The sequence below is a fragment of the Eulemur rufifrons genome, chromosome 2 (genome assembly GCF_041146395.1).
Source record: "Eulemur rufifrons isolate Redbay chromosome 2, OSU_ERuf_1, whole genome shotgun sequence".
Taxonomy (NCBI): Eukaryota; Metazoa; Chordata; class Mammalia; order Primates; family Lemuridae; genus Eulemur; species Eulemur rufifrons.
Window position 1 is genome coordinate 85300203 of NC_090984.1, and position 26876 is coordinate 85327078.

The window sequence follows — 26876 nt, forward strand, 5'->3', positions numbered from 1 at the left end:
TTAACTCCAAGAAGTCAGTGATTACCAAGGCATTTCTTACCACCTGAACTCTCCATCCTCATAGAGCAATGTTCCTTCCTCAATCTGACCACCTCCCTAACAAGTGAGTCTCATGAGATTCATGGTCAGGCACCAACAAAATCCCTATATCCTCAGCTTTTTTTCTGATCTGTCCTCTGAGGTCACTGCTCAGCCCTCTTAAGGGGTGACTGATTTCTTTTCTACCCCCCACCGCCACCCTGAACACTTATTGCACTTCATTTACTACTTCCATTCTATTGCCATACCCTACTCTCTCTCTCTAAAAAAAAGCAAGCCTGAAACTGCCATTTATAGATTCCTACAGAGAAATCCCCATTTCCTAAGGATTTTAGCACTTGGCTCATCATTACTCTCTCCAACAGCACAATTCTTATCATACTTCTTGGTATTTTCAACATCCTTGTAGATGAAACCACCTGATATTCTTGCCTTTTCTCTAATGATCTTAGACTCCTACGGTCACAGCCTAGACCTTGTCTTTACCAGTACCACATCTGTTTCTTAATCTCAACTTCAACCATCCTAATCACTTCTCTTTTACCTTATAACCCTAGCGTCTTAATTCTAATAATTTTAAACATTCTGTTAGGATCCACAATTCATGGAAACTACTTATCACAGTCTCTCACTCCCTTGAAAACCTACATCCCTCCTAATCTGCCTTAGATTCTAGTCTGTAATTAACATCCATCCTTTACATCAACCCCTAGCCCTCTATCATTCTGTCACACTAACCTTGGTTAAATCCAACTCTCTGCCTATTACCAAGTTTTCACTAGCAGAACTACATGTGGTTGGAGGAAAACATCAACCAGGTTAGTTAGCCTTACCTGAAATTCATTACCACCTGAAGTAGGCCTTTGATGCTACCCTGCAATCCAACTGTATTTTCCCAGACCGTTCAATTTTCTCTCTTCTATCTCACACCTACTCTTCTTTCTTCAAACTTCTACCTCCTACCTCACTCTCAACTAATGATTTTGCTTCCAATTTCACTCAGAAAACAGAAGTGATCTACAGAAATTGTCCACATGTTCTCTCCATTCCTCCTAGGTGCACCTTCCTTCCATGTATAAATTTGACATGTTCCCATCTGTGGCCAATCTCTCCCCCTTGTGATCCTAGCTCTTCTCACCTACTCAAATACATCACTCCAGCAATTCCTTCTCTTTTTACTATAATATCAATTTATCCCTCACTATTGGATCATCTTTACTCATACACACACACACACACACACACACACACACGCTGTCACCTCTCTCACCTTAAAACAAAAACAAAATAACCTTTCCCAACCCCACATGCTCAGCCAACTACCCTCATTCTGTGAGAGTGTCATCCTCACTAACTCCAATTCCTCCCCTTCCATTCCTTGAATCTACTCCAACAAGACTTTTGTTCTTACCACTCTATAAAACTGCTCAAGATTATCAATGGCTTCCACATTGCTAAATCTAATGGTGAATTCCCAGTCTTCAACTCCATCCAAAAGGAGCATTTGGCATATTATTTCCTCTTTGTTAAAATACTTATTTTGCTTCTAAACATCCTTCTTGAATCTTGGTTCTCTACTTGTCTAGCCACCGCTTCATAGTCTCCTTAGCTGGATATTCCTTCCCTAACTTCATCTCTCTTTTGAAGTGCCTGCCCTTGAACCTCGTTTCTTTTCTAAATTCATTCCCTCCCTAGGTGATTTTATCCAAGTTCACAGAATTAAATACCATCTATATACTGATAATTCCCACATTTAGATACCCGGCCAGGATCTTAATCCTAAACTCTGAGAGGCATCAGCTAAACATGTATAGTTGATCCTTGAACAACATGAGGTTTAGGGGCACCAAAAATCCACATATAACTTTTGACTCCCCAAAATTTAACTAATGGCCCACTGTTGATCAGAAACCCTACCAATAACATAAACAGTCAATTAACACATTTTGTATGTTAAGTGTATTACATACTGTAGTCTTAGAATAAAGTAAACTAGAAAAAAGAAAATGTTATTAAGAAAATCCTTCGGGCAGATGGGAGCGGGGAGGAGGGAATGGGTATATACACACCTAATGGGTGCGGTGTGCACGGTCTGGGGGATGGACACATTTGAAGCTCTGACTCGGGTGGGGCAAGGGCAATACATGTAACCTAAATATTTGTACCCCTGTAATATGCTGAAATAAAAAAATTTTTAAAAAAATCCTAAGGAAGAGAAAATATACTTACCGTTCATTAACTACAAGTGGGTCATCATAAAGGTCTTCATTCCTGGCCGGGCGCGGTGGCTCACGCCTGTAATCCTAGCACTCTGGGAGGCCGAGGCGGGAGGATCGCTCAAGGTCAGGAGTTCGAGACCGGCCTGAGCAAGAGCGAGACCCCGTCTCTACTAAAAATAGAAAGAAATTATATGGACAACTAAAATATATATAGAAAAAAAATGAACCGGGCATGGTGGTGCATGCCTGTAGTCCCAGCTACTCGGGAGGCTGAGGCAGTAGGATCGCTTGAGCCCAGGAGTTTGAGGTTGCTGTGAGCTAGGCTGACGCCATGGCACTCACTCTACCCCGGGCAACAAAGTGAGACTCTGTCTCAAAAAAAAAAAAAAAAAAAAAAAAAAAAAAAAAGTCTTCATTCTTGTCATCTTTACATTGAATAGGCTGAGGAGCAGAAAGAGAGGCTTGTCTTGCTGTCTCAGGGGTGGCAGAGGTGGAAATGTAAGGGGATGCAGGTGAGGCAGGCACACTCAGTGCAACTCTATGGAAATATATCATAATTTCTGTCTTTTTTGCATTTTCATTTCTCTAAAAATGTTTTTATACCAATCCTTCTTCCACCATTGCTTTAGTTTCAGTGCCCGTATCACAGAAGGGTCCATGTTGTAAATGAAGTCAAAAGCAGCCTTGAATAACTGGAGCTCTTCTGACAAACTGTCTAATGTCAATTTGTTTCCCAGCACTGCTTCTTCCTTATCATCCGGCACTAGTTCAGAAGCACTCATTTCCACCAAGTTATCTTCTGTTAATTCCTCTGATGTGGTGTCTATTAGCTCCTGAATTTCTCCGAGATCCATATCTTAAAACCCTTCACCCTCCACCTTTTTTGCCATATCCAAATCTCTTTCACGATTTCTTTCACTGGCCCTGTCATAAATCACATGAAGTCATACATAACATCTGGACAGTTTTCTCCAGCAAGAATTTATTGTTTTGGGATTGACGGATTTTTCTTTTTCCTTTTTGCTCTAATTTGTCCATGTTGAGAATCATGGCTTCTGTTGTAAAAACGATGACATCTTCAATGGTGTAATCCTTCTAGACTTTCTCTCTGTTGGAGTTCTCTTCTGTAGCATCGACAGTCCTTTCCGTAGAGTAGTATGTGTAATGAGCCTTAAAAGTCTGTATGACCTCCTGATTTACAGGCTGACATTGGGTTTGGGGGCCAGTAGACCACTTCAAAGGCGTCAAACTCACGGAATTCTGGGTGGCCAGGAGCACTATCGAGTATCAAAAGAACTTTAAAGGCAGTCTTTAACTGGCAAGGTACTTCCTGACAAAGCATTAATGGATCCAATCCAGAAAAAGCTTTTTTGGCCGGGCGCGGTGACTCACGCCTGTAACCCTAGAACTCACACCTGTAATCCTAGAACTCTGGGAGGCCGAGGCAGGAGAATCACTTGAACTCAGGAGTTCAAGATCAGCCTGAGCAAGAGCAAGATCCCATCTCTACTAAAAATAGAAAAATTAGCTGGGCGTTATGGTATGTGCCTAATAGTCCCAGCTATTCGGGAGGCTGAGGCAGGAGGATCACTTGAGCCCAGGAGTTTGAGGTTGCTGTGAACTAGGCTAATGCCACAGCACTTTATTCAGGGCAATGGAGTGAGACTGTCTCAAAAAAAGAAAACAACCAGAAAAAAGGTTTTCATTGCTCAGGCCTTCCTGTTAAAAGACTGTCAACTGGTATTTATTTTTTCCCTTCAAGGCTTAGGGATTAGCAACTTTATAGATAAGGGCAGTCCTGATCATAAACCTGACTGCATTTGCACAACAGTTCGCCTATCCCTTCAGCTTGCTTCTCTTCCTTCCTAATAAATGTCCTTTCATGGCTTTTCCCCCCAAGAATAGGGTCCTTTCATCTGCATTAAAAACACATTCAAACAAATATTCTTTCTCCTCAGTGATTTTCTCTGTGGTGTCTGGGAACTGACCTGCTGCCTCTTGGTCATCAGAAGCTGTTTCTCCTATTATCTTGACACTTTTTAAGCCAAGTCTCTTTCCAAATTGTCAAACCATCCTTTGCCGGCATTAAATTCACCAGCTTTAGATTCTTTACCTTCTATTTGCTTTAAGTTGGTATATAATGACTTCACTTTTTCTCAAATCTTATTAGAGTCTATAGGTATGCCTTTCTTTCCGCCCCCCACCCCACTTTTTTTTTTTTTTTTTTTTTTTTGAGAAAGAGTCTCACTCTGTTGTCCAGGCTGGAGTTGTAGTGGTGCAATCATAACTCACTATAACCATGAATTCCTGGGTTCAAGTGATTCTTGCCTCAACTCCTGAGCAGCGGGGACTACCATGCCCAGCTAATTTTTTAATTTCTTGTACAGATAGGGTCTCACTATATTGTCCAGGCTTATCTATAACCCCTGATCCTCCTGCCTCAGCCTCCCAAAGTGCTGGGATTATAGGCATGAGCAACCGGCCCACCCTACAGGTATTTCTTTCTTATAGCATTCCTGCATCCAAATAAAAGCTGCATTTTGAACATAAGATACAAAGCCATTTCACAAAAAGCACAAGGTTTTCACACTTGCTGGCATAGCTGCAGCAATAGCTATGGCATGGCTTCACAAATTTCCTTTTTTTTTTTTAATCCAGCATAATACTACTTATGCTGGATTTGCTTATCTTGAAATGGCAGGTAATTGCAGCTGCAGACCTCAATCTACAGTACATCAAGCAATTCAACTCTTTCTCATGGCATAACTCTACCCTGCTTCTTGGGAACACTTTCAGCATCACTAGTGGTATTTCATATGGGTCCCACAGTATTATTGAAGGTTTATAGTATTGCACTAAACACAATGAAAAATACACAAGAACTGTGAGGGATCACCTTTTATTGGGATATACAATTTACTGGAAAGACAAACTGCTCACATGGAAATGATTAGTGTCACACATCTCAAGGGTATATTCAGATACTTGCAAAACCTGAGCTCACTGAAATAGCAACAGGAGGTGGCTATGAAATTATTACAGTACAGTATGTACTGCTGTTAATTTTATGCAGTTATGATTTAATATTGCATCTTTACACTTGTTTACATTTCTCTAGAGTGCAAAGGGTGCCATGTATGATGTGTTTGTGTGTATAAGTTTTGATAAATTTTAACTTTTCATAATAGATTTGCGTATATTGTACAGTAGCAAATGACAAAATAGACTACATCTACACATATTTTATGCATTTGTGACACGCTTTTTCTTATTTTTTCCAATATTTCTAGGCAACATGAATTTCTTTAAATTGTCACAAATCTGTAAAAAACTTTCTAATATATTTATTGAAAAAAATCCACATATTAAGTGGACCCTCGAAGTTCAAACCCTTGTTGTTCAAGGGTCAACTGTATATTTCTATCTCTAGCTCACACTTTTCCCTGAGCTTGAGACCCATTTATCTGTCTTTACCTCTCTAGTATAGTATCTCAAAGAAATCCCATACTAATCATGTCCAAATGCAAACTCATAATCTTCACCTCCTGCTCCATCTCTGAAATATGCTCCTCTTCAAGTGTTTCCATTATCTGTAAATGGCAGTAGCATTTCCTCAACTGTAACATCCAGAAATGCGGATGTTATCCCTGTTATCCTCTCTTTCTACCTTAATGTTTGACCCATACTATTGACTTTACCTCTTAAATATTTTCTGAATGTATCCTCTTTTCTCCACACCCATGTCTACTCTAATCCAAGCTTTCATCACACTTAACCAAATACAGAAACCTCCCAATAGTCATTCTGTACCTGCTATTGCTCTTTTTCCAATTCATCCTCCATCCATCTTCTCAAAAGAGTCTGCTCACATCTCCCCTCTGCTTCAAACCTTTAATACCTTCCCACTGCTTTTAGGATTAAAACCAAGAATTCTTACTAAAGCCCAGAAGGCCTTGGATAGGACACCCACTGCCTACCTTCACAGATTCATCTCTTATCAATCTCTGTATCACTCTCTACACTTTAGCATCGCTAGCTTTCTTTCAGTTCTTTGAGCATACCATGGTCCTTTGCCCCCACTAGGCCTTTACACAGTGTCCCCTCTGCTTGAAATACAGCACTACGCCACTGCCACCACCATTCATCTTTATACTTAATGCCTACTCAATCTTTAGATCTCAAGAAACACTTCCTCAGAGAAGCCTTCCCTGCCTCCTCGAACTAGATCAGCTTCTCCTCATATATGCTTATCATTGCACATACTGCTTTGTATTTCTAAGTGTATTTCTAAATATATTTATTTTTGTGATTAATGGTGCTCAATGTCTGTCAATCCAAAAAGACCTTAAGCTCAATGAAGGAAAAGATTGTGCCTTCTTTGCTCTATCCTATCTCTAGACCCCAGCAAAGTAGACACACAAATATTTTTTCAATGAATCAATCAACATAGGAGTGAAAGTGGAAGCCACACAATTGGACCGTACTGCATAGTAATGGGTTTAGAAAGGTAAGAGAGACTAGAAAAACCCTAGGAAAATATCACTGTTTAGGAATCAAGCAGAGGGAAATAAGTTTTAAAAAAAAATGTCAGAAAGTTTAAAAAAAAAAAAAGCAGCAAAAAAGGAAACGGCATCAATAAAGCTCAGGGAAGATACCGTACCAAATACAAGCCACTGAATTTGACAAGTAAGCAGTATCTAGTGATCTGACAAAATCAATAATGTGAGACGCAGAGAAAGGGAAAATATGGGAGGAGAAGCTCGCACCTAACTCCTCTCGAAGACTAACTTTTCTGACATACTGAAACTACCATGACGGTCCGAATCAAACAATAAATCTAAGGAATTATCTGTGCCATTTTAGATTTTAACATTATACTTCTCTATCTGCATGAGTCACTTTTGGCTGACTGCACATATGATGTACGAGAATAAATGTTCTAAAATATACACCTGAAACATTCTTTTTGTTTCTCAAAGAACCTTACCTCCCAGAATCATCAAAACAGACATCCGTGTGCCCTTCTGTATGTCCGTATCTCATTGGCTTCTGTGTAGCCGGCATCTTTTCCTACCTGGAAATGTTTTATAAAAGCTAGTCTTATTATTTTAAATGAGAGAAAAGCCAGGAGGCTTAAGGGGAAGAGCTTAGTCTCCTCCCGGGCATGCCCTCCGCAGCCCCCTGTTCCGCAGGCCCGTGTCCCCCACCAGGGTGGCAACGGCAGGATATAGCAGAGGGTCTGTCAGACGATAAGCCGGGAAGAGAACACGCTTCTCCTTGGTGGGCGCTGGAAGCGAGAGTGAGGACTCACCCGGGTGATCGGGCCTCCGCGACCGAGGGAACGAGAGCCGCGAGCATCCGCGTAGAGCTGCTTCCCGCGCTCGGCCGCGCTCCCCACATTGCGCCTGCGCCGCCCCGCCCACACCCAGCGCGGGTCCCGACCGAGGTCGCGGGGCGGTGGCGTCAGCTGCGCGCCCTCCGCGTGGAGAAGAGCCGGCCGCTGAGGGAGCGAGGGAGGGAGGGAGGAAGGGAGGGAGCTGAACACGGAAGTGGTGGTGGCGCCTGGGAAGCAGGCGGAGGCTATGACCGCGACGACTGGGATGAGGACGGAGCGCCGAGGGGAGGGTGGGAGTTGCAGAAAAGCATCCGCCTTGTAGGACCCACACGAGGTGCAGGAATGGCTGGGCCTCCCTTCTCCACTTCAGCGAGCACCGAGAGTGTTGGCGATGGTGATGGCGGCGGTTACTCGGCCAGCCCCAGTTAAGCTGCGTCCTGGGAGGTGAGTGGGGGAAGGGTGGCCGCTGCCTGGCCTCGCAGGCCGGGGTCTTCCAGGATCTCCTCCCAGGCAACGGTATCTGTGTCTCTGAACGGATCCAGCCCATCTTTGGGGCTCGGTTAGAGACAGATCTTTGGGCATCTTCTCTGGAGAAGAAAAAAGTGAGATCTTTTCGAGCCTCTAATCTTCACATCCTTTGTGCCCTCACCTTGTCATATCTGTAGAGGTAAAGGAGGAAAGGCTTAATTTCAGTTCCAGTTGATTACTGTCGGCCCCTGGAGGTATGGCTGTACGTTAATGTTTATTGTTTTCGACTCTATCAAGATGTCATTTAAGAAAAAAGTAACTTGTGTTTCGCTATTCAGATGCCACCTAAAGTTTACTCAAGTGCATATTTAGATCCAAAAGAAGAGTTAGAACTAAACTCTGTTGTTGAATACTTCCATTTGATCCTTAGAGTCTCTGCTAAGGTGTTGGCCATTAAGTTTATGCTTCTCTGTGTCTTCATGTTCTCCATATTGGTAGACCATTCTCTGATGAAAACCTTCACAATGATACTCTTTCGTTAGTACTTATCTTTGAGAATTTTTCTGGGGTTTTGTGACACTCACCTTTCAGCCTCAATCAGACTTATTTTATGACCTAAGCGAGACTCATCCGTTGTGGAGATTTCCCTATTGTCTGTCAGTCTAGTTCATTGTGAAAAGTTGCAAGCACACGGACAAACCGTCTTGTTCTTACCGTGGTGGCATTGTTTTTAGTACCAGAGCTCCAGATAGGCTTGCTAGACACTGAGATTTGTATATGAATGAAGAGGGAGAGTGATTGGTTCAAAAAGAACTTGGGATTTTTGGAAATAAAACCTACTATTGATTTCCCACAAGAGCAAAGTTACCCTGAAATGATGCTTTCTGAGTGACCTAATTTTATTTGGAGATCAATGGTTTTTTTAATAGACTGATTTATAATTTTTTTATCCAAGTAACTTGAATATCATTGGAGGAGTAGAGTATGGGGTTCAAGATGAACTCTGATAATATTCGTCTCTGTATTAAATAAATCATGATGAGATTTTAGTGTAGTACTGTTCAGAGCCCAGCATAAGAAGAATCTCAGCATTAGATTATACGTATAAAATGCCTTAGCTATAACATCTATAATATTAAAATCATGGGACTTTAAAACTATGAATGGTGTCCATGCATCTGTCCTTTGTGTCTGGCTTTTTCCCCTTACCAGTCAAGCCGTTTGATTCATAGGTTAAAGAAAAATTTCCTTTGCAAATTTTACATGTATGGAAAGAGCTTGGGCCTTAAAGTTCAACAGCCCTAGGTTTTCATTTTGACCCTGACACATTGTGTGACCTTGAGTATGTTTTTTTACTTTCCTGAAAGCTGGATTCTTCATCTAAAATGGAGGTGATGTTTACTTCTCTCAAATTTTTAGAGTACATAGGAGATACTCATGGATGTGTAAAACTGTTATTAATGTCTCATGTTAATGGAGTACTTTGGGTGGATATTTAGTGGTTTCCTTTAAAGTGGAGTTTGTTTAATTATCCATCAAAAATTTTCAAATATTAAAAGATGTATTCTTGCCTTTGCTAGTATGATATGTTTTCACAATTTCATTTGTTTCATTTGAATGCTTACAAATTGTAATGTCTTCAGTAAGTTCATGGTCTTCTTGAGGGAAATAGACATTTAAACAATAAGTACAAAATGATAATGTAGTAATGAAACATGTATAACTTAAATATTAGCAAAATTGTCTGGTTTTAGTAAAGATAACGTAGCTTTTTAAAAAGAAATCAATGTAGCTGTCACTTATATGAGCGTCAGTAATTTCCAAATGGATTTATTCATCATTAACAGTGCATGTCTCATAGGTATGGGTAGCTGAATGAACTGACTGAAAATGACGCCAAGGTCGCAGATTCAATTGCAGTGAAAGTTGGTTAGCTTTGCTCTGTTGAAACCACTCATAGTCTCATAAATAGTGTTGGTCTCAAGGGCAATTGGGTGAGAAAACATGAATAAATTACCATTCTACCAATGGTGGTTATTGTCTATCTATATAATATAATATAATCTTACAGAGTTTAGCCAAGAGGCTGTACCAGTATTGACTTATGGAAGCAGTTTAAAAAATGATTTTTCAGTAAAATATACACTTGGTATAAAAATCATTAATCCTGTGAAAGGTAAGGTTAGAAGAGAGTGTGGCTGAGAAAAAAGTATTGAAAAAATAACATTGAAGGCAGGCTTAGAAATCTGAAGATTTTTATATCTCTTACCTGTGTCCTGAAACTTACTAGCCTGTTTATTTTCAGGGTTAAATAATACTTTCCTGTGTATAAACTTCATATGGCATAAAAGGAACAGTAAAAGTCCCTCTCCTACCTAGACTGCCTGCCACCCAGTTCCCCTGGGCTAAAGAGCCAGTATTTGATTTTTGTGTTACAGTGACACTGGATCCTTACCACAGCAAGACAGAGATAATCAATGTTTTATAGATGGAAAAAACTAAGACTCAGGAAGATTGTGATTTATCTAAAGACACACCTAGCAATAAATGTCAGAGCTAGGAATGGAAGCCAGGTCTTGTGCCTAATCCAGCGTAGTCTACCACACTGCCTCTCTGAATCATAGCTGTTGCCACAAAACTTAGAATTTAGTAAAACTCATCACAGCATAAAAGCAATTTTATTTAAGTCTAGAGTCACCTTTTACTGGTCTGTAGGTGAAACTTGTTACACAACCTTATGTAATTGTTACAAAGCAGTGAAAAGAATAATCTATAATTAGTTGTTTTGTTTTGTTTTTTTAAAACCTTGCACATTATAAGTTGGCTTGCAAGAAACTACAAATATTTTGTCATTAAAATTTTGGTTACTGGCCGGGCGCGGTGGCTCACGCCTGTAATCCTAGCACTCTGGGAGGCCAAGGCAGGTGGATCGCTCAAGGTCAGGAGTTCGAGACCAGCCTGAGCAAGAGCAAGACCCCGTCTCTACTAAAAATAGAAAGAAATTATATGGACAGGTAAAAAAATATATATATATAGAAAAAATTAGCCGGGCATGGTGGTGTATGCCTGTAGTCCCAGCTACTCGGGAGGCTGAGACAGGAGGATCGCTTGAGCCCAGGAGTTTGAGGTTGCTGTGAGCTAGGCTGACGCCATGGCACTCACTCTAGCCTGGGCAACAGAGTGAGACTCTGTCTCAAAAAAAAAAAAAAAAAAAATTTTTGGTTACTTATACCCATAATATTTTTGTAAAGAATTTAAAACTTTAAAACTTTTTTAAATAACATTTAATATCAGGAATAATATACTTTATGATATTTCAGAAATGCTGGAGCCTCCTTGACCTCAGATTTTCAACGTATGTTTTTGCACAGATTTTCTAGTCTTATATGAAGCCTTTGTATCTTCTCTTTTTTCTTAATTGTGCCACTTTCCCACCTCTCATTTTTAGAAATCAGCTTCTTCACGAAAAGTTCTGGGTAATACTAGGAAACAGCTAATACTTATTTTCATTAAACTCAATATATGTTGTTGTCATACATTTTAATCCGGTAGTAAAGCCACGAGGTAGCTGGCATTATCCAGATTTTACAGGGGGAAAACTGAAGCCAAATGAGATTTTAAAAAGCAGGTAACATACCTAATGAGTGGCAAACTCTGAATTTTAGCCCACGTTTGACAGTTTAGCAGGTCATGCTATTTCATCTGCACCATACTTATTTTTAAATATGATATAATGGAAAACAGTGTAGGTTGTTAATTTTTTATGGATCGTTAAATCTTTAAAATTTTCTTTTTAGGCTACATTGGTCATTATAGGAAAAATGACTTCAAGGAAATAGACCAAAGTGTCAAAATTGCTTGCCTCTAAGCAATGAAATTACAGTTTTTTCCTCCTTTTTAAAAGGAGGAATGATCCTTTTTAAAAGAATCTAAATGATCCATATATCAATTTAATGAGCATATATTGTTTTTATAATTAAAAAATTACAAATTGGAAGGAAAAAAATAAATCTGTTCAATCTGATTTATTCCACAAAGTGTTTCAGAAGTGTATCTTAAATATTCTGGTTTCTTAAATTCTGTTAATCTTCCTGCTACTTTTAGAAGTGCATGTACTGCCAGCTCTTAGTTTCCTGCTGATTCTTCGCTCTAAATTAGCCTTCTTCAATGATAGATTCCTAGACATTTCTCCTTTTCTTTAGCTAATAAGCTCAGAGAATACACACTCATTTTAATATTAGTCCATTAATGTTTCTCCAAAATTTCTTCCACAAAAATGATTTGTGGTGAGTTATAATAAATATGGGGAGCTGTGGCTTAAGTGAATTTCTTTACTGAAGGACCTCCTGGAACCTTTTGCCAAGTGTGCTTCATATTCATCCAGAGGAGAAGTGTTTTGAAACTTACTTGACAAGAGAGCCCCTTTTTCTTCAGAATATATATTAATGTCTTTTATAACTAATGTCCACAAGAGTACAGATTTGGGAATGCTGGCATAAGCAAACTATCATTAGGAAGGTAGAAAAGTGAGGAGAAAGGAGGGTGTAGTGGTACTAAAATCAATGATTCCTTTTTTTTTTTTTTTAATTACCATTAAGTTCCATGAGCCCTGTCTCAGTGGCATGAAAAAAGGAGATACTTTAAAATATTTATTGGAAAGTGAACCTGTATTACTTTTGTAATGAGAAAAACTTTTTTTTTCCCCAGAGGTTGTCCATATGAACAAACTGGTTTTCACATTTTTTTCCTTAACATTCCAAGGAGTTCATATGTTGTCTGCTATCCAGTAAATTCCATTTGTGTAGTCTAAATGTTTCTACAGACTCCAACTCAAATATCACAGACTATGACCAAAATACTTTCAAGGAGTTTTTGGGCACATGATGACAGGTAAACTTTGAAATCATGGCTTTAGTAGGGAAAGTCCCAGGGCTGAATTACTACCAGAATAATAATTTATTTGTGAATTCTTTGTGTAGTATATTGAATTATTCTTTAAAGGATCAAATTTATTTCAATGTAGTAGTTACATTAATTGTGGTCTTAGATATACATCAGCATTGTAGACATAAGTACTTCAATGAATAATTAATTAATACAATAATGCTCTGTTACCCAACATCATAGAGAATACTAATGAGTTTTCTAGATAAATGAAGCTTTTAATCCTTTAATTCTTAGGTTTTAATTATTTTCTTTAGAAATCTTGGATTAAAGTCACCTTCCCTGCCTTATTTAATATAGCTAAATATTATTTAAATTTTTTGCTAGTGAAAATCAACACAATGCGCATTCATTGTGTTATTGCTATCATTGCATTGATGGTAGAATCTGGGAGCAAATAGTAACAGAATCTGGGAACTTGCCTTCTTGAAAAGACTTTTATGTAAACTTGCTTTTTAGACATTTGCCTTTTGCTCATTAAGAAATAATGATTTTTAAAAAAAAGATGTCACTGTGTACTCCCCAGGGCAGTGTAACATAGCTGCCTTCATAAAAAATTAATTATTGAATCAAGAGCCACAGCAGCCTTCTCCCAAATGATTCTTTCACTTTCTTAAAAAAAAAAAAAAGAAAGAAAGAAAAAGCTTCTCTTCAGCTCCCATCAAAGATCTTTGATTTGTCAGTGTCTTTCAGACTATCATCTTTGGTTTCTGTATCACATATATTGGTGATAAATCCACCTTATCATTTTGTATCTCCTCTTCTACTTCATTTATACAAAGTTTGCATAAAATTCCAAGAATTAATGATAGGCTATCTGGAACAACTCATGCAGATTCAGAACGCTACACTTTTTTTTTACATTTAGATTTTTCATGTATAGTCAGGACACCAAAGCACCTTTTTAAAAAATTCATCTGTAGTCTTGTAATAATACAAATAATTTTGTTTTCACTAAAAATTAATAGTTCTTTTTATTGAGCAATATGCTTTAAATTTTTTATTTTCTTAAAAATAAAAGTGTTTTCAAGAAGGCAAGTTCCGGCTGGGCGTGGTGGCTCATGCCTGTAATCCTAGCACTCTGGGAGGCTGAGGTGGGAGGATCGTTTGAGCCCAGCCTGAGCAAGAGCGAGACCCCGTCTCTACTAAAAAAATAGAAAGAAATTAGCTGGACAACTAAAAAAAAATATATATATATATATATATAAATTAGCCGGGCATGGTGGCACATGCCTGTAGTCCCAGCTACTCGAGAGGCTGAGGCAGTAGGATTGCTTGAGCCCAGGAGTTTGAGGTTGCTGTGAGCTAGGCTGATGCCACGGCACTCTAGCCTGGGCAACAGAGCGAGACTCTATCTCAAAAAAAAAAAAAGAAGGCAAGTTCCCATTTGGTTTAATCTTCATTCTAATCTTCTGGAAGAGATTAGAAGATTCTGTTTCCATGTGTTTAAGTGTAAAGATGTGAGCGTTTATATACATGGTTCCTTTTTATTACTTTTTTGTAGAAAAATCAAATAATGGTGAAGGAAATTCTGAATATCTTTTTTCTAATAAGACCTCTCCATAGCATAAGGTTTTTTGAAGCAGTTACTTTCTCAATAATTGTTAAGCTGTTACCTATGCCATGAAGTGACGGATTAAATGCATGTGTTTTTTAAAAATATATCTACTTGCTAAGTAGCTTCTGAGAGCCATTTGTTATCTAACTACTTCGTCTTGAGATAACTAGCAAACCTGTGTTTGCTAGTTACAAAATTTCCATGGTCATATCTCATTACAAAATATTGTAATAGGCCAGATGCAGTGGCTCGCGCCTATAATCCTAGCACTCTGGGAGGCCGAGGCAGGTGGATCCTTTGAGCTCAGGAGTTCAAGACCAGCCTGAGCATGATTGAGACCCCCATCTCTAATAAAAATAGAAAAATTATATGGACAACTAAAAATATAGTTAACCGGGCATGGTGGTGCATGCCTGTAGTCCCAGCTACTCGGGACGCTGAGGCAGGAGGATTGCTTGAGCCCAGGAGTCTGAGCTTACTGTGAGCTAGGCTGATGCCACGGCACTCTAGCCTGGGCAACAGAGTGAGACTCTGTCTCAAAAAAATAAAAATAAAATAGAAAAAAATGTTGTAATTATTCTCTTGTTTAAAATAATACAATCCACAAACCCATTCCAGTAATGTGCAAACAATTTCAGTATACTGAAAGTCTATAAAGAAATAGAGAGGACTGCCATATCTCTTCAGCTTTTTGGAACTCCCACTCTGCCCTCAGGAACAAGCACACCATTAGCAAGTGACCATCTGACAGTGAGTGAGGATAACATTATCAACCATATAGTCAATATTAATAATTTTAATGTTTTATAATTTCTAGACAAATATAAATAGAAGTTAAATTTTCTTTCTACCTTGAAGACTACAACATTAGATGACATTCTGGACCATATATTGATGTGGCAGAACATAACATTTTATAAAAGTGGGACTTCTTGGGCATGAACTCGGTCCTCTAGCAAAAGAATAGCTATGTGAACTTTATGTAAAGCTATAATTCTGAGATAGATATAAAACAGTGACCAACCAGAAGATTTTCATTGTATTAACTCTTTAAGTACAGGTAAATGTGTGGAAAACTCAACTTGGGCAGTAATATTTTTCACTTTATTTTATGGACACCTGCAGGATTATTGGCATATATAAAAACAATTTACTTAAAATCCAAAGACACTTTATTGGTACCTATTACATACAAGTTGGTAAGCCTTGCCAAAGTAAACCTGTTTTGTTAGAATGTAAACTTGTGTGGAAGAAGGCTGGAAATAAGTTCTCTGGGAGATTGTTCTGTAGCTTCATGGTCTGTTGAGTTTCAGCTGTATTTGGCATACTGATCTTTTTTCACTTTGAAACATTAGTTTTCCTCCTGAAAATTATATTTGCTCATAAAAATCTGTTTCTTTTTAGTTAGCACTGGGCTAGAGACAAAGGTATTGTGTGATTTCTTCAATATGTACTATTTCTGTAAAACTGGCTTAGTAAAGACTTTTCAGGGATCATTTCTATAGTTCCTTACGACAGATGTTTCCCTAAACGTGTAGAGCACCAGAAACCATGAGTTCTCTCCTGAGTGTGAAGCCAGCTCTTGGTGTTCTCTGCAACTGCTGTTTGGCATTGATCAGCTTCTCTTCCTTTGGGAAAGTTAAAGGGAGAGAGGGTGCAGTCTTACTGGTTTCCCTCCCCTCACCCCCCACCAAAAAAAAACTGGGTTAGGTGCTTGAACAAAACAATATTACCTAATTTTTGTTTATTTTTTAAATGAGGGTATATGTTAACATTTATCGAGTACTTAATATACTTAGGATCTGAGCAGACTACTTTATATGCGTTATTTCATTTAATCCCCAACAGCCCAATGAAATAGATAGCATCAATACCTCCATTTTACAGGTAAATGAACAGAGGTTTCAAGGTCATATGGCTGGTATGAATCAGAAACTGGACTCAAATCATGTTTCTAATACCTGACATCACTCCACTGTGGAACTGCATCCTTGCCATATATGTGTGTAGAGATATTGAGAATATTAAAATGGTTATTGTGGTGTGATGGGATTATGGATAGTTTTTACTTATTTTTATGTTTATCAAAATGATAAACATAAACACACATGTGGGTAAAAAATTAAATTGAGCTGAAAAGCTTAGATAAGCTAAGAAATGCCGCAGTCCCCTCCTACCCCATCCCAAAGGCATCTGTTTTCAAATCTTCTGTTTTTCTGATATTTACTTTCATATTTCTAAATAATATGCTCATACTTCTCTTTCTTGATTCATCAATTTTTAGACATCTGTTGAGTTCCTCTTATGATTTATAAGAATTTACTTCTATCCTCCTTCCTCTCTCCATCTTCTTAGTACAATTATAGCACAATTTTGATGAACATGTAAATATTCACTGCTGAGCAGGTAGTTTTACAATTTTGTTTTCTTTCTTGTGTAATTTTTGAATTTTTCTGTATTGAATTATTACATAATTTTTTTCCCATTTGTAATCTTGTCCTTTCAGTTGAATTTTCTAAAAATCAATTCCATTTTTTTCCCTCAAGATCTTCTACCTTGGAGCCTTATATCCTTGGCTGTATGGGCTGCTCTCCAGCAGCTCCAGATACACCACCTCCTCGACTTCCTTTCTTCATCTGACTTCCTTTCTTCATCCTCCCCAGAATTCACATTTCATTTCTCTCCTGTATTGAATGTCTTGTTTTCTGTGTTACATGTCTTTGTTTGGGAGCTTACATCCTAATTTTAGAAGAGCACATCATTAAGTATGAAGTAAAATTGTCAATACTTTGCACATCTGAAAGTTTCTTTAGTTTATCCTTATATTTGATTGATAGTTTGGAGTTATTTCTTTAAGATAGGAAGGAAACTAACCTCTAGGTTCTATTGTTGCTGAGAAACAAGATGCCATTCTATTTGCAGTCTTTTTTTTTTTGAGACAGTGTTTCACTCTGTCGCCTGGGCTGGAGTACAGTGTTGTCATACAGCTCACTGCAACCTCAAACTCCTGGATTCAAGCGATCCTCCTGCTTTAGCCTCCCGAGTAGCTGGGAGTACAGGCGCATGCCACTATGCCCAACTAAATTTTCTACTTTTTGTAGAGATGGGATCTCACTCTTGATTAGGCTGGTCTTGAAGTGCTGGGCTTGAGCGATCTTCCCGCTTGGCTTCCCAAAGTGCTGGGATTTTAGGTGTGAGCCCCGCCAATTTGCAATCCTTTAATTATAACTTTTTTCTCCTTTCAGGAAGACTTAGTACTTCCTCTTTATCTCTAGGCTTCCAAAATTTTAGAATGATATACTTTAGTGTTCAGTAGACTCTTTTGATATGGAGGCTCATGTCCTTTAGTTCTGGGAAATTTTCTCACATAGTTTCTTTGATAATATCTCCCCTTCATTTTCTTGTTTTCTACAAAATGCTTGTATTGACCCTCTAATTTTTTTCTGTCTAGTTAACCCTTTTTTCCTATTTGCTATATTACTCCTTCAACTTACCCTCCAACTTTTCTGTTGAATATTTTATTTCAGCAATCATATTTTTTAAACTTTCTTATTTTTTTAAATGCCTGAATACGGAAGAGTAAAACTTTCTTATTCTCTTGTTGTCCTCCACCTCCTTTTTTGTAGCATCTTACTCATTCGTAGTTGTAATATTGTCTCTTACCCTGAAAGAAATCCATTTTTATTTTGTATTCCATCTGTGGTTACTATTTCCTCCAATTTCTATTTTGGTCTTTCGTTTATGTTAGAAACTTTCCTCAAAAGTCCGATGACCTGTGAGTATTATTCATATTCCAGAGTGCACACTGTACTGCCTGGAAAGCTGTTTGTGAGTGAGCAGGCAAGGCTTTTGGACATGTGAGCTTCACTGTGTGCTTGGGTGGCCGTCCAGCTTTTTATTGGAGGATTCCCAGCTGTCAGCATCAGTGGTTCTTTTCTCTTTGGCCATTCTGTTTCTCCAGGAAAGTATCTTTCACTTTCCTATTAGGGAGGTAAAAGTATGGCTGCTGGAGTTCTAAGAGCTGGATGGAAGAAAGGAGCAAGGAACTTTTTATTTAGTCATTCTGTTCTTAGTCCCTGGCCTCCCGTCTATCCTCTGCTGTGTCTGGTGTCCAAAGTCCAGCTGCTCTTAGCTAGAATTTCAGCCAACCTCTCCATTTTCTATCTTGTTCTCCACCCACACTTTCTGTAGCATCTAGTGCCTGTGGGTCCTGGTGTCACCTGCCTCTCCACTGCAGAGTCAGTTATTCCTCCTCCATTCATCTTCTGTCCTATTTTGTGACTCAGGTTGTAGATATCTGCTAGTTTCATTGCAGATGAGGTCTGTGGTATTTCATTTTTCCTTGTTGTTTTGGGCTGACTTCTGAGAGAAGGATGGGGCAAAAAGATTTTCATCCAGCCATTTTCCAACTACAATTTCTAAGTAATTATTTCTTTTATAATTAAATAAACTAAAAAAGCTGTTCTCATTTTGGGGGGAAATTAAGTTACACTGCTCATTAAGAAATTTAGGAATTAGAAAGAAACAGTTACGACTAAGGAAGCATTAGAATCACTGAAAGATTTTATAAGGAGACTTAGTTATTTTTTTAGGTAACAAGAAGTTTGAGAGAGATTGAAGCCGGACCCTAGCAAAGGTGAAAATGTCAAGAACAGAGGTAGAGAGCTTAGCTCTGATATGGAAGTGAGGGAAGAAACACCACAATTTAGAGGTAGCAAGGAGGCAAGATTAGGGAGCTCATACTCGGTGGAGTAAAATTGTTCATACATCTAATAAACTGCTACTTTGATATTTATTTAGTAAATAAAAGCACCAGGCATTTTAAACCTTAATCAATGACTCTTTATATTCTTAAGCCTACCTTGTTGCTTCTACTTATTTTTGTTCAGTGGAATTTAGTCTATGAACAGCCAAAGCATACTGTTGAATATAATGTTTCTTTTAAAATTAGATAATAATTTTTCCCTAAGGATTTTAAAGGATTATATACCAGTGAGCTCAATAAATCAAAATATAGTTGTCCCTTGATATCTTCAGGTGATTGGTTCCAGGACCTCCATAGATACCAAAATCCACAGGTGCTCAAGTCCCTTATATAAAAATGGAGTAATATTTGCACATAACCTACGCATGTCCTCCCGTGTACTTTAAATCATCTCTACAAGCCAGGCGTGGTGGCATGCACCTATAATCCCAGCTACTTGGGAGGCTGAGGCAGGAGGATTGCTTAGGCCGAGGAGTTCAAGACCAGCCTGGGCAACATAGCAAGACTCTGTCTCAAAAAAAAAAAAAATCATTTCTAGATTACTTACAATACCTAATACAATGTAAATGCTATGTAAATAGTTGTTATACTATATTGGATTTTATTTGGTTTTTTTTTTTTTTTTATTGTTGTGGGGTTTATTTTCTATCTGAGGTTGGTTCAATCCACGATGGGTAACCCACAGATACGGAGGGCCAATTGTAATAAGAACAATCACCAGCTGCTATTCAGTATTTAGAAATGGAGTACTATATATGGTGACTCTTTATCATTATGTCATAATTTTTTTTTTTATAATATCTGTTTTCCTTTTATTTATTTATTTTTTTGAGACTGAGTCTCACTCTGACACCCTGGGTAGAGTGCAGTGGCATCATCATAGCTCACTGCAACCTCAAACTTCCTGCCTCATCCTCTGGAGTAGCTTGGACTACAGGTGCACTCCATGATACCCAGCTATTTTTTCTATTTTTCGTAGAGACAGGGGTCTCACTCTCAGGCTAGTCTTAAACTCTTGCATTCAAGTTATCCTCCCGCCTTGGCCTTCCAGAGTGCTAGGATTACAGATATAAGCCACTGTACCTGGCCCATTAGTTCACAGTTTTAAGCACTTGCCAATCATATTTGCTAATGTAGATGCTTGTTTCAAATCTTACTACTTTGAAAATGGATTCAGGTGTCTGTAGACATTACTTGACTGTTGAGATTTTTAATGTTCCTCCAACATAATCAGAAACTTAATCAGAATGTTCAGTATGACTGATTTTTTTTCAGTCATAAAATTCAGCTTTCATTTGTGATTATAAGCCTCCTCCCCCCAATTCCTGGCTTAAATTTTATTACACATAAGAATACTTAAGTAAATTCCATCTGTGATCAATTATTGTTACCATTAGTCTCTGTGAAACTCAGTATTTTACATTGTGAATTCTAGTATATCTTGCCAACTTCATATATTCCATATTTCCATTAAAAAGAAGAATACAAGGGAGTATGTGTATTAAATGCCAAATTTTTATCCAATTTCATATTTTCTAAAAACTGCTTAGACTGGTAGAAAAGCTTTGTCCTATAGAAATGTATCTGCTTGTTTTCAAATGATCAAGAATATAAGGGAGAGATCTCTCCAAAGCTATCAACTTGGCTTTTAATATGTGAAATTTTTTAAAGTTTCAAAGTGGGGACTGAAGGAAATCAAAATATTTTTCTCCAACAGATATTTCTTTGACATATTTTGAGATGACTGCTGAGAAAGCCAGCAAACAGAAGTAACCCTGAAATCAGTCTCTTGTGGGAGAGATTTACATTTGTAGAGAAAATCTGCACTGGTTGAACAAGGTTTCCTCTGAGGCTTTCCCTTGTCCAGATCTAGGACAAATTAACTTAGAGTCTGACACCTTTAAAGTTCTGAAGGAAACATTCACCATCTATTCTCTGTGAGAGGTTTCATCTACATAACAAGAACAACTTTGCTAGCCAAGCCTTTCTTCTCTCTCTCCCGAAACCCATCTTAACACTGTAACCTGATTTACCACCATAACCTGGTTTTGGCCATGTTCTGAGTGCTCATTTTTTTTTGTAACCTCAAGATGGTATATAAATTTTTGAACCCCATTAGGAGTTGGGGTAATCAGTTTGTGGTTCTCCCCATGTGTACATTACTAAATTCATATGTCTTTTCTCCATTAAAAAGAATACAAGGGAGTGTGTGCATAAAATGCCAAATTTTTATCCAATTTTGTATTTTCTAAAAACTGCCTACTGCCTAAACTGATAGTGAAGTGGACCAGTTATTGAAATGAATTGACAACACTGTATTAAGAATACTTGGTTGGCATTTCTACTATTTGGTGGTGATTGTTTACTTAATAAATTCTTACAGCTTTACAACTTAAAATGGTTCATATTGTAATCAATAGGAAAGGAAATAAGGAGAGAGAGGTGAAGAAACCATAGGGTAATAGTTCACAGACACCAGCTCACAGATTTGTGACTGTCTCCTACAAAGAATTCACTGGTCTGCTATGAAATAAGAAAAATGTGGTGAGGAGAAATGGGCATAACATATACTTCAAGATTAGAAATTATTCACAGTTGAGCATATATTATGGTTGATAGAAGAGGCTTGTCTTTTTCTGATCCACACTGAAAATTAGTTATGGGAAAGGAACTCAGACTCTTTATGACACTATGAAACTATTAGTATATGGTAAAACAGTTTAAGTGGGAACAAAATATCTTGGGACTGCCTTCCAACATATCTAACAAACTCTTATTTTTTTCATGTACTAATTATGCTTTTTCATCTTGTATCTAATTGGGGCTTAATATATATATATAAAAAATAACTATACAAGGTGGATGACAAATGGTTAATGACTTTTTTTTCCCCCTTAGATACCTCCAGAAAGTGCCCAGAAGAAACTTCCTGCCGGAAAAACTGAAAAAGAAGTATTTATAACATTGGAATTTGTGGATAATTTGTTAAAATGGCAGAAAATAATGAAAATAATAGTAAAAATGTAGATGTAAGGCCCAAAACTAGTCGGAGTAGAAGTGCTGACAGAAGGGACGGTTATGTGTGGAGTGGAAAGAAGTTATCTTGGTCAAAAAAGAGTGAGAGCTGTTCAGATGCTGAAACATTAAATACAGTAGAGAAAACTGAAGGTTCTTTAAGGAGCCAAGAAAGGAAGCACAGCTGTTCATCTATCGAGTTGGACTTAGATCATTCCTGTGGGCATAGATTTTTAGGTCGATCTCTTAAACAGAAGCTGCAAGATGCTGTGGGGCAGTGTTTTCCCATAAAGAATTGTAGTAGTCGGCACTCTTCAGGGCTTCCATCTAAAAGAAAAATTCATATCAGTGAACTCATGTTAGATAAGTGTCCTTTTCCACCTCGATCAGATTTAGCCTTTAGGTGGCATTTTATTAAACGACACACTGCTCCTATAAATCCCAAATCAGATGAATGGGTAAGCACAGACTTGTCTCAGAGTGAATTGAGAGATGGTCAGCTAAAACAAAGAAGAAACATGGAAGAAGATGTAAACTGTTTCTCACATACCAATGTTCAGCCCTGTGTCATAACCACCAACCATGCTTCTTGTAGAGGTCCTATGCCTGGCTCTGTGATGAACCTAGTTTCAAATAACAGTATAGAAGATAGTGATATGGATTCAGATGATGAAATTATAACACTTTGCACAAGTTCCAGAAAAAGAAACAAACCCAAATGGGAATTAGATGATGAAATCCTGCAGTTGGAAACACCTCCTAAGTACCACACGCAGATTGATTATGTCCACTGTCTTGTACCAGACCTCCTTCAGATCAATAACAATCCATGTTACTGGGGAGTTATGGATAAATATGCAGCTGAAGCTCTACTAGAAGGAAAACCAGAGGGTACTTTTTTACTTCGAGACTCAGCACAGGAAGACTATTTATTCTCTGTTAGTTTTAGACGCTACAGTCGTTCTCTTCATGCTAGAATTGAACAGTGGAATCACAACTTTAGCTTTGATGCACATGATCCTTGTGTCTTCCATTCTCCTGATATTACTGGGCTCCTAGAACATTATAAGGACCCGAGCGCCTGTATGTTCTTTGAACCACTTCTATCCACTCCTTTAATTCGGACTTTCCCCTTTTCCCTGCAGCATATATGCAGAACAGTTATTTGTAACTGTACAACTTACGATGGCATTGATGCCCTTCCAATTCCTTCTTCTATGAAATTATATCTGAAGGAATATCATTATAAATCAAAAGTTAGAGTACTCAGGATTGATGCACCAGAACAACAATGCTAGGATAAGAGTAGGAACGTGGGAATGATTGTATCCATATTTCCATTTAATATTTTTCTTATTATGCCACTTTAAATTTTTCTACAAAGGCAGTGGAGTCTAAAATAAACCTGCCCTAAATTTTACTTCAAGATCAGTTTTTCTTTTATGATACACTAATTGTTTAAGGTTATACACTAGAGGTTAATAGATATTTTTAACCAGGTCTTTGGTTTTTGTTTTTACCATGTAGAGTGTATACTTACATTTTTTCATTTCCTTAATTTATATATACTCTTGGCATATTTGAAATTTGGTAGACATTGCCAACACATTTGAATATTCTGTATTTCATGCTTTAAAAAATAATCTTATGTCCTTTCCTACATGTAAAATATTTTGTTAATATATGCCATCAGTATTCCTACACATAAAATATAGTTTCCGCATCCCCTTTTTCATTGAGTTTTAAAATTCTTCAGTAAAGCTGAGTGTTGTAATTCACTATCCATACTAATGTAATTGACTTCTGTTAACTTACTAATAGGGATGCTAAATGTAACAAAATGGTTTAAAGTCAAAACTTGATATGTTTTCATTTGAAATATAACTATAAAGCAGGATTACTAAATTTGATTAATCTGGTCAATGAGAATCAAAAGAAAACATAACATTCTGGTGGTGCATTTATTCTTCTATAATGTAGCCGTTATTTGTTATTCTTGAATAGGTCTTTGTTTCTCAACCTGGAAGAGTTAAACCATCTTCAAAACATAAATTTTGTTCCATTCTCATTGGAAGTGTTAAAAATAATGATAATACCATTAGTAGCTAATAGTTACTAAAGTATTAAAGCAACTGTAGGTTTTTTTCTGTATTAACTTACAAACTATTGCTTCTATTTAGCCCTTTTATAGAAACTCAGAGCTGCTACTTTGGGGAAATTCCACAATTTATAAGCAGCCACAAATTTCCACTGGTAACCAAAGAGTACCTAAGTCTTTTTTCATTATTTTAAGTTGAACTTGAATAAAGATTGAATAAATAAACATGGAATTCAGTGTTCACGAAGCTTAATATCCTTTTTGATCTACAAGTTTTAAATAATTATTCCTATCATCAGAAGTGGCTTCAAAAAGAGAAAGCCTTTTTACAGCTACATGGCTTATGCCATACAGAATAGTACTGGACAAAATGGGTAATGTTTTAAATTTACTATCCCAAGAACAGGGCAGCATTTTTAGAAACATTAGTCCAATGTAACTAGTAAAGATAAATGGAGTGATATCCTATCTAACTTCTTTTTTAAAAGAGTCAATGAATAATAGTAAATCTAGACAGATCGCTCAATTTTTCTTCTGATGAGCTATCTACCCCTTTGTACAAATTAGCATTTTTAATATAGTAATTGATTTCTTGATGCTAGTTTAGCTGTATTAGGAAACTGCTTCTACTTGGATTGAAAGAAATTTGACTCATAAATTTCCAAGTTAGAATAAATATTTCTTAATTATTGCTTTTATGTGAAGTAGCATTTCCCTATCTTACAGTTCTGCTGTTAACTCAAAGATGGTATTTTTCAATAATAGCTTTAAAATAAATTTTTAGCAGTTATCACAAAATTAAATCAGGAAAATCCCTGTTACCATTATCTTCTAGTAATTTTTTTCTCAGTGATCTCAAGATTGTCTTGGTCTCAATGAGGGGTAGCTACGAAAATGGCACCTCTCTTAACAATGATGAGGCTCAGGATATCACAACACCAATGTCAGGATAAATGTCTCTTCTAAAGATGATATTTACGTTTTACAAAGGTAGAAGTGTCTCATACTACCTCATCTTTATTGTGGCACTTTTGTAGATCACTGAGAAGCTTATTAACCAATATACCATTTCCTAAATATCCATCTTTGATGAAAGAAAATTAATAGTGTGGTAAGAGTCTACCCATGATTATAGTTTTTTTATCAGAATTTGATAAGACTTTCTGTTTCTGTGAAACAATTATTTTAAATATTTTTCTTTTAAAAGCAACTTTTTATCAGTACAGAAAAACCTAAAGATGACTAGCTTATGAATATTCTGTTAAAGTATAGTTTTATAAACAAAAAGGAAATATAATTATGTTGCCTTTTATAGTCGTAAAAATTAGCATTTATATGAAAGTCAAGATCTAAGTAGCTTTTCATATAATTCAGACTAATTGCTTGTGATATATTTTCTCTGGCTTTTTTATTTTTTCAACTTCAAGGTTTTAACAGCTGTTAACACTTTCAAAATACTGCCATTTATGTAGCCTTGAAGTAGATAATCTAATAAATGAGAGCAGGAAAGAGACTCATTTACTATGAAATGATTTGTATTTTTCCTTTGGTATTTGTTACAATGAAAAGAAATTTGGAAAGTAGAAATTTAAAGACTTGAGGAGGGAATTGTTGACCATGAAGGGAAAAGAAAAGAGTAATGATTAATTTTTTTAAACGTTAAGGGACTGGAATTTAGAAAGGTTATCCTTTTCTCTGTTTTTGTGAGTACATATTTGGAAGAACAGCCAGTATTCAGAAATTAACTCATAAAAATGTAAAAAATGTATTTATTGGACTATAATTTAAAAGAGTAAGTTTTGAGGGGACAATGTGGGAGATATAAATATATCTAAATGCTGTTTGAGTTTTGTAACTCTAAGTTAGACATTGGGAACATTTGAAAAGTCCAAATTCCAGAGTTGAGAAAGCATTCAGCATGGTGGAAATGTGTAGAGATTGTTGAGAGAGGATGGAGCTAAAAGAAACAAGATAAAATATTAAAATTAAGAATTTAGGCATTACCACAGGGAAAAGCCTTGACAATGAAAGGGAACTACTTAATCGCTAATAGCTAGTCTGGACCAGACACTTAACTGCGCTTTGGGAATCAGCCTGCACTAATCAGGAAATAAACTTGACTTTTCTATTTTTCTTTGAAGCTTTTCAGGACATACCCACTCCTCATTTTTTTTAAACCTGCAGCATCTTGATTCACACTATAATTTCTGAGATATGCTGAATTAATTTTTTTTTTAGGTTCCTTGAGCATTTTTGTATGAAGAGTCATATGTGATCTTTCTATATAACCATGCCATTCACTTAAATAATTGATAGAGGGAATGGTTTAATTTAGGAAGACCTAATAGGAAGAAGATTAAAGGAAGCTTTTAGTCAGCCTGTGGCTAGATTTATTGATTTGGTGATCAAACCTGTGTTCTTTCCTGAATTTCAGC

The 26876-nt window shown here is 37.1% G+C and overlaps 2 protein-coding genes and 1 pseudogene across 2 annotated transcripts in view; 2 read left to right on the plus strand and 1 right to left on the minus strand.

Annotated features, from left to right (window-relative positions):
• The window catches only part of WDHD1 (WD repeat and HMG-box DNA binding protein 1), a 60512-nt gene extending 52889 nt beyond the window's left edge, over nt 1-7623 (minus strand). The window contains exons 1-2 of the mRNA XM_069464963.1: nt 7570-7623; nt 7246-7332 (exon numbers count right to left, since the gene is read on the minus strand). Coding sequence (XP_069321064.1) covers nt 7246-7322 — 77 coding nt within the window. The 5' untranslated portion in view covers nt 7323-7332; nt 7570-7623. The remainder of the gene's footprint in view (nt 1-7245; nt 7333-7569) is intronic.
• A 197-nt stretch (nt 7624-7820) lies between these two features.
• On the plus strand, nt 7821-23747 carry SOCS4 (suppressor of cytokine signaling 4). The gene is made up of 2 exons (XM_069464964.1): nt 7821-8037; nt 22227-23747. Exon 2 carries the CDS (start codon nt 22319-22321, stop codon nt 23639-23641), a length of 1323 nt encoding a protein of 440 aa, XP_069321065.1. The 5' UTR covers nt 7821-8037; nt 22227-22318; the 3' UTR covers nt 23642-23747.
• LOC138380959 (small nucleolar RNA U3) lies at nt 16037-16233 on the plus strand (annotated as a pseudogene).
• Nucleotides 23748-26876: the final 3129 nt, after the last annotated feature.

What these genes read in the sequence shown, in the direction of transcription:
- SOCS4 (XM_069464964.1), top strand. Translation starts at nt 22,319, where the DNA reads ATGGCAGAAAATAATGAAAATAATAGTAAAAATGTAGATGTAAGGCCC.